General features: G+C 35.8%; 1 protein-coding gene across 1 annotated transcript; it reads right to left on the bottom strand.

Annotated features, from left to right (window-relative positions):
- Nucleotides 1-2228: 2228 nt before the first annotated feature.
- LOC129869741 (uncharacterized) lies at nucleotides 2229-8461 on the bottom strand. Its single transcript, XM_055944370.1, has 3 exons — nucleotides 8080-8461; nucleotides 4273-4354; nucleotides 2229-2271 (listed from the first exon to the last, which is right to left on the bottom strand). The coding sequence occupies exons 1-3, from the start codon at nucleotides 8459-8461 to the stop codon at nucleotides 2229-2231; spliced, it is 507 nt and encodes a 168-aa protein (XP_055800345.1).
- Nucleotides 8462-9239: the final 778 nt, after the last annotated feature.

The following is a 9239-nucleotide window of genomic DNA, read 5'->3' as shown; positions in this document are numbered from 1 at the left end:
TGTTATTACAATATGGGGTTGATTTTCCCCCACTATTTATTTAGATAAATATTCTTGATAATGACGAAGAAAGTAGAAGTATTTTTTTACTACACATATACAAGAAAATTTGGAGAGATGAAGATGGAGAAAATTAGCACAACCTTTTCAACTATGGCTTGTGAGGGAAATGAGAAAGTTTTTGAATTTATTGTTTAGTGGGACCCAAGATTAAACTTAATAGAATTTTTTGATGAATATGTTACATTTAGGGTAAAGAATGAAATTGAGCACCTTTTATAATACATTAAGGGGTCGTTTGGTTGGGAGCAAGTTATTTCAGGATTAATTATCCTGAGATTAGCTATGCTGGGATAAGTTATCCCACCATATATATGGGATAAGTTATCCCACCATGTATATGGAATAACTTATCCCATCACTATGATTCAAATGGTGGGATAAGTTATACAAAACTTGACAACCAAACAAGACAACAAAATTTTATCCCTAAACTATTTTTTTTATCCCATGACTATTTATTTTTAACCCTCACACCAAACGAGGACCATATGGATCATGTTAAATATATTAAAGACAAAAATAAAGCAACCCCATATATTATCATTTTTGAACATTTTCTGGTAACCACATGTAAGGGTGGAAGCAGAACAGGTAGATACCAATATCGATCAATTCTAGTCCGTTATCGGTTTCGTACCAGTCCGGTAGCTATCGATTGGAAAATGGAAAGGGGAGTGCCGAGATGGGTAGGGTACGAAATAGAAAATTTCTATCGGATCTTCCCGGTTTGATTTGTACCGACACCGTCCGATTTGGTTCAATTCACTAGGCGAGAGTTTTTGAATTATTTTTTAAATGGTAGCCATTGGGAACGGCTAGTGCGCCCCACTCAACGGCTATTTTACCCCCAACCTCCCAAAATACCCCCTTCCCCAAACTTTTTTAATACCTCAAAGTTTTTTAAAATATATTTTGGTCCTATTTTTTAACTATAAAAAATTCCACCCCTTAATTATTGATTCATACAAATTTTCTTAATCTTCATCTACTTTCTCAACTCTCAAGTGTTCTATTCTCTATTAAATTATTAATTTTATTAGTTTGAAAGTTTTGTTGGATTATTTTGGAGCAATCTTCAAGTTTCATCTATCAATGTTTGGCTTTTACGCAAACGTTTGGTATATTCGTTCCAACTTCCAACTTTCATCTCTTTACTAGTTTACTTATTTATTGTTTTGCATTTAATTTTTATATTATATTTAATTTGCTTACTTTAAAATTTTTAGTATATATTTTGGTGATAAAAATATTTGAAAAAAGGTTAAAATTATATAGTGTCGCTAATGTATTAACCAAAAAAAATAAATTTGGTGGTAGTTTTTCTAAATCTAAAACTAGACAAGTGCCACAATTAAGAATTAATAGATGATTTTATGCATGTTGGTGAAACTTGTTTTTATATTGATAGTAATACTCAATTAAAGCTTGAATATTTAGAAAGAAGGTTTTTAATGAATGACTAGATGATGGTGATAATTTTGATAATAAAGATAATGATACTGATGACGATGATGAAACAGAGTCACTTAAGACTACTAGTCTAGTTACTGAACTCCCCGCTCCTGCTCTCCCTCCCCCTCCCCCTGTACATCTTTCTAGCGCTAAGACTAAGTATGAATGTAGAAAAACAATCTGTTGTGTGATAATTTATGACTCAAACTGAAGATAAAATTCAAGCAATTTGTAAAAAAATATAAACATATTATGAATCATTAAACTACAGGAAAGGGGGATGGGACAAGACATTTAAGAAATCATTTGATGGGATGTTGTAAAAATAAATTTTTGAAAGTTAATATGTCAAGAACTGAATCATTGAATCATAATGACACCTACTACGACCCACCAATAGGCAAGCCAACCCATATCCCGAAATTGTGGGTAATAGGATGTAAGGGTAGAAGACCAACATTCAAACTAAAAACAGTAATAAAATAACAGAAACACATATGAATGAACGGAAGCAGACCAAATACAAATAAAAACTTTCTCCCAAAACTTGGATTTCACATGTAAAGAACTACTAACAAAATGAGTACATGTCTCAAAAATGGACTACAAAAACAAGGTTATCTTAAAAAGTAAAAGACAAGTCATAAATATATATACAAAGGGGGACGGGTAAATCCAAACCGTTGTGTGCTCACCCTTGCCTTCGATCAAGACTACAACTGGCTATAGATCAATATTGATAGCTGGTGCTCAGACCTGCATCAGAAAAATAGATGCAGAATGTAGCATGAGTACCAAAATAATAGGTACCCAGTAGGCATCATATGCCGACTGAGCAAGAAAAGCAAAAGTAATATGAAATATGAGAATCTACAACACTCCACGATACAAGAATTAGTAAATCAAATATATATGTACATAGGCGTACTCACACACAAAGAGAAAGATAAAATCTAACTAAATCTATCGGGCTCCCATGAAATCGACGAATACGCTCGTGCACAAGTTTAAAAGAAACAACCCAAACGGACTCCTATAAGCCTGAAAAGAAATGAAGGAATATAATGTAGTACCCACAGTGTCATAATTTCCTATGGACTTGAACTGAACCATTCTGAGAGCCTGAAGCTTTAAACCCGGAGCATGAAAGAGTTATGGACTTAAACCAAATGAATATAAGAGGATTTGGGACTTGAATTGAGATTTGAAATAACCAATGACTTGAACCAAGGATAAGGAGGATCATGGACTTGAACCACGTGATAATATAAATAATGACATGAACCGATGTGAAAGTAGCTATAGACTTGAACTAAGGCTGAAAGATAGTTGTGGACTTGAGCCAAGGCTGTAAACAGCGGTGGACTTGAACCATGGCTAAGTAAAGCTAGGGACTTGAAACAAGACTATAATACCATGGCAAGAACTTGAACCACATCCGGTGAAGTGAATTGGGGACTTGAACCACAAATAGAGGTGAATCGGTTAGAATAGGATCTGCGACTAACTAAGCATCATGGGGAGTATCCCCAATTCGAGTGCCATTAATAAATTACTCCAGTCCAAACCATATCCAACCAAAATCAACTAGTAGATTTCCAAACCAAGAATCAAATAATTCAGAATCGGCAAAATCAGGGAATTATGGATAAGAGGTCCCAAGAGTGGTGTTACTTCCTAGCTAAAGCCTAGACAATTAGACTCAAGTTTGCTATATCAGTCTACAAGGATCTAAGCCATCTGAAGCGATGTTTGAGAAGTTCCAAGGCCTAACAACTCCAAAAATACGCAAGCCTATGGAAATCACTAAACTAAAGCCAAGCATGCTTCCAATGATATAAACCAAAACACAATACCAACCACAAGGTACGGATGATCAACAATAACAAGAGACATGCTTGAATTACCCGAATTTCTCTAAAAATAGAGCCTAAGACATGGTTTTTAGTAATTCAGCATGAGAAACACCCAATCCCCCTCACTCTCAATTTCACACAAATCATCATACAAATGCTATAACATGCTTAGTCTAAGGAGAAAAAAGTCATAGCCTACGTGTAGGCTGACCGCGTGTGCTCCAACTCAAGTAATCAGATCTTTTATATTCCATATGGCCTCAAAACACTACCACGCTATCAAAAATAGAATTACAATGTTAATATAGTTTTAATATAAAAATTATCAAATACAAAGATGGACCAATTTTAGAGTTAAAAACAATAATGTGGGGCCTGCTCTAATAATTTTAGAATTAACTACATCAAAAGATCCTAAACGCTACCCCAAACTTGTGTTCCAAAATAGAACAAAATTCGAGGCTCGAATGAGCCCCAAATCAAACATGCAACAAAAATTACATTTTAGGCTAAGAATACATCAATGGTAGCAGGTTATATCACAAATATACCTCACACTAAGTCTCCCCGACACTTTCCAATCACTAACCCACAAAGCCTTAACAATTACAGAACAACAGGACTTGAAATCACTCAATATGTTTGACAAACGAGGGAGATATCAAGGTTCTAAAATGCCAAAAATGCCTGAAAATGTCCTTGGTCTCTAATTAAAAGACCAAGGATTTGACCTTCACAAACGCGGCCTAAGTGGCCTGCGATCGCACAAGGAAAGGGTCTATACCTCCGTGAATGTAGAGGATGTCCCGCGAACGTGAAGGGAAATGAGACAACGAACGTGAAGGGAAATGAGACAAAGCTTCATGATCGTGTACCCTAGACTGCAAACATGGAGGCTTACCTAATTTCCCTCCACGAACATGAATAGGGTCTCACAAATTCGGAGACCAGTTCACCTAGCCTCCGTGATTGCGTCTCTCTGCCTGCAAACATGAAGGGTAAAACAACATTGCACCAAAATCCCTAACGGGGTACTCAAAATTCATTCAAAATCCTGTGCACGCAAATGAGATATGTTACCCCTCCAAATTCGATGTTCTGGACTCAATGAAACATTTAAAATCCCCATACATGTTATTTTAATGAAAAGTGGGTCCAACACCTAAGTGTAATTTTTAGTCAATTTTCATAACGGGCCTTGGGATTAGATAAAATGCCTCAAGAAATAAATGAATGGTTGTTCTACACCAAACTCGACATTTTAGAACTAACCAAGTTGATTGAATTTTCATCTTAGTGTATTTTTCAAGAATGTTGACCAAAGTCAATATTAGGCCAAATTTCAAAGGCTAAAGCGTCAAATGACCCCAAACTTACATCAAATACCTCGATACTGGTGCTGACTATGCTTCTAGCCTAATTTGGCCATTTCAGAGCTGATGGAATAGTCAGAATTCCATTCTGAGGTCGTTTACCTAAAATTATGATCGAAATTAATTTTTCAAATTATAAAAGCTCCAAAATAGGAAAATGAGCTTAACACCCAAACGAACGACCAGGCGAGCGAATAGTTGGTGCTATGTCACGACCCAACCTCGTAGGCCACAATTGGTGCCCGAGTTGGGCACCCAAACGTACCCTAATCCCAAATTAGCTTTTTTTTATCCGAATAAACAAATGTAGTGATTAGTAGAAATTGCTAAATATATCATAAAAGTAGATATAAGCACGAGGATTGATAGACCGTCACAAAACACACAAAATCCAAACCATATATATAAAACCCACAACATAACTCTGTCTACAGACCTCTACAGATGATAATATAGTCATAAGACGGGACAGGGCCCCGTCGTACCCCTGACCAACATATCCAAATATACAGAGATAGAGTCAGTACCAAAATACAAGCTCCGAACAAGGAAGCACTGTCAATAACACAACAAATGTCCTAAACAGGCGGCTCAGCAAAACGAACGTCGGTACCTGCGGGCATGTAACGCATCCCCCAAAGAAAGGGGGTCAGTACGGAAAATATACTGAATATGTAAAGCATGCACTGTACTATATAAAATCATAATCTAAATAGTATATGCAAAACATGAAATCAACGTTTAGAATTTCAAAATGCTTATCAAAATCTCAAACCATATATGCACAGACATATGCCATATCCGGCCCCATTATGGACTCGGTGAACAAAGTGTGGTTTCCCTCCCATCATCGGCACCACGGCACAGCATAACACCAGAGTAGGGAATATCTCCGTAATAAATCATATCATATCAGATGGCCATATCAAATCATATCATATCATATCACAAACATATATGTACATGGCACAGCATAACTCCGTGGCATAATATTTACCACCCTATGTACATGTCATACATGCCCCCTCATGTCGGGATACGGCGAACAATGCAGAGAAATACGCACGAAAACATATCCTAGCCCAGGCTCAGTGAAGGAAGCATTGAGGCATCCACGAGTGGAGTAGTGAGAAACTAAATACAATTTAAATTACAAAATATTTATACAGACTCGATGGCATAATTTCGATAACAAATCATAAAAGAAAACTTGAATAATAATAATAGTACAAGTACTTCCAATATCACAATAGTCTACGTAAAAATAGTATTTTCCGAATCATCTCCGTACTTCCAAATATATTATGAGAATTAACAGAATAATTATTCATATAATATTAGGAAGCATAGCAAAGAGTTTCTTTCAAATTCTACCTACCGTAATTCAAATACAATAACGAAGAAAAATTTGGAATAGTGGAGCCCACCTCGGCCAAATTAAGTGGCGTATACAAATCACGTGCGTTAGACTTCATAATATTATTTAGAAGAGTTTCAAGGTATTCAAAATTTATTTGTGTAAAATCTAGAAGTTTAGACAATTTTTCCAAAACTATTCATAATTACCTAATTCAATTCTATTGAATAGAAAAGGGAAATTTTCGAGCGTCGATTCCGAAGAGTAGAGTGATCCCCAAGGTTCATATTCACTCCTATTACATCTAGGACATGCCAAGAGAAGAAAATATAAAGCTTTACATACCTTTTTGGCCTTTTACGGTTGTCCAAGTTCAATTCCCGTTTCCTCCAAAATCTACAATTGGTCACATTTACCAATTACTATTCATAAGACTTTAAGAATTCAATTTTCCAATACTTGTCTACAAAAATTTCGGCAGCATCTCTCCTATATATATGACAACCCCGAGATTACAACTCGGCCACAATATCAACAACCAAGCCAACAACAATACCAATTCCATCAATAATCAATTTAAACACACCATAACATAAATTGGTGTAATTTTCCAATTAGTGCAACAACTTTCAACCAAACTTTGCATTTCCAAATAAATATGAATATCTCATATCCATAATTAATTCCAACTCATTCCAACATAAGTGAAAAATATTCCAAGTAAGCTATCCAATTTTTATCAACTCCATATTTCACTCAAAAATTCCATAAATACAACAAAAATATTATAATTCATTTTCTTTCTTCAACTTCATAATCAACAACAACAATCCATACTTTTAATAATTACCTCCATATTCTTATAATATCATACTAAAATTACATAATTGCTACAACCCATTTTAATACCAACTTACACCATTTAAACTTCATTTATATTCTCAAAATCATAACCACAACTAACAAATTATACAAACTTAATTTTTTTCCATTACATCACCTAACCCATATTTCCAACTTTAATAAATTTCATCCAACTTCCATCTTCAACATCAAATAACTATCATAACTACTATTCAAATACTACACAAAAATACTACACAAAATACTACACAAAAATTGAGTAAATCTTACTCATATAAGAACATGTATACATGGCACCATATTACCATGAAAACTTCCATATTTTCATAAATTCCACACACCTCCACATACTACAACATCAACAAACTTCATAACACAAAGAAATTAGATTAATTCTTACCTTTTCTTTCACTTCTCCAAATCTCCAAATCAACTAAACAAGTCTCCAAACTTCCAAAACAACTACACCATGTTGTAGAGCACCCTTGATTTAGTAGGAATACTAGAAAATTATAATTCTTGGGGATGAAATTTTAAGGGTTAATTTACTCCCTCTCTTGGCCGATTTTTTCTCTAATTTTTCCTTAAGTTTTCTTGCTTCCAACTCTCTCAAAATGTCTACAAATCTCTAGGATTTAGATGACTTAAAGGCTCTCATATGAAATTACCATTTTGCCCCTCACCTTTTCTAATATTTCCAAGTTGAAATTCCACCTTTGCCCTTAACCTTTTATAGTATTTCCATATGTAAAATTCCAATTTTACCCCTAACCTTTTATGGTATTTCTACATGTGAAATTCCAATTTTACCCCTAACCTTTTATGGTATTTCCACATAAGTAATTTCAATTTTTCCCTTTAACTTTTCCAATAATTCCACCTCCCAACTTAATCAATAGAAACTTGTATATAACAAGACCAAACATCGTCTTACCCTTGACTTGTTACAAGTATTCCCAACATGTCCTTAGGTGCAAAGTATGGGTTATAACATTCTTCCCCCCTTTTTGAACATTCGTCCTCGAATGTTAAATTGATCTTATAGGTTTATAAATACAGATGTTTCACATAATTTATTATCTAACCAATATAGGTAATAAGGAACTTAAGTTACCTGTGGGTGCAGAAAATAACTGAGGATACTTTTTATTCATTTCTTCCTCCGCCTCCCAAGTCATTTCTTCTCGGTTGTTGTTGCACCATAATACTTTGACAGATGCCACATCTTTGGTGCGTAACCTCCTTACCTGATGATCTAAAATAGCCACCGTCTGTTCCTCATAGGATAACTCCTCGGTCACCTGGATGTCCTGCACAGGAAATACTCTGGAAGGATCACCAACGAATTTACGAAGCATAGACACGTGGAACACCGGATGTACTGCATCTAAATCAGCTGGTAGATCCAATTCATAGGCAACCTTGCCTACTTTACGGACAATCTGATAAGGCCCGATGTATCTCGGACTAAGTTTCCCTTTTCTGCTGAATTTCATGACGCCCTTCATAGGTGACACCTTCAAGAATACCCAGTCATCCACTTGGAACCCTAAAGGTCGACGCCGGTTGTCAGCATATGCTTTCTTTCAACTTTGAGCTGCCAATAATCGTTCCTGAATAAGCTTCACCTTCTCAACTGCCTGTTGAATCAGATCTGGGCCAATTAACTTAGTTTCACCCACATCGAACCAGCCTATAGGTGACCTGCATTTTCTGCCATACAGTGCCTCATACGGTGCCATCTGAATATTAGAGTGATAACTATTATTATAAGCAAATTCAACAAGTGGTAGATGGTCATCCCAGCTACCCCTGAAATCAATAACACAGGCCCGCAGCATATCTTCCAGCATCTGAATAGTGCGCTCGGCTTGCCCGTCAGACTGAGGATGGAATGCTGTACTAAGGCTCACCTAGGTCCCTAATCCCGCCTGAAAAGATCTCCAGAAATTTGCTGTAAACTGGGCACCTCTGTCAGTGATAATAGACATAGGAACTCCGTGGAGCTTTACTATCTCCTTAATATATAACCTGGCATAATCCTCAACTGAATATATGATCCAAACCGGAAGGAAATGGGCTGACTTAGTAAACCTATCAACAACAACCCATATTGAATCATACTTTCGTAGAGTGCGAGGTAAACCTGTAATAAAATCCATATTAATCATCTCCCACTTCCACGTTGGAATTTCCATCTCCTATAATAAACCACCTGGTTTCTGGTGTTCAATCTTGACCTGCTGACAGTTTGGACATTGGGCCACGAACTCA

The sequence above is a fragment of the Solanum dulcamara genome, chromosome 10 (genome assembly GCF_947179165.1).
Source record: "Solanum dulcamara chromosome 10, daSolDulc1.2, whole genome shotgun sequence".
Lineage (NCBI taxonomy): Eukaryota > Viridiplantae > Streptophyta > Magnoliopsida > Solanales > Solanaceae > Solanum > Solanum dulcamara.
The sequence above is the reverse complement of the archived record's forward strand: the minus strand, read 5'-3'. Positions and strand labels throughout refer to the sequence as shown.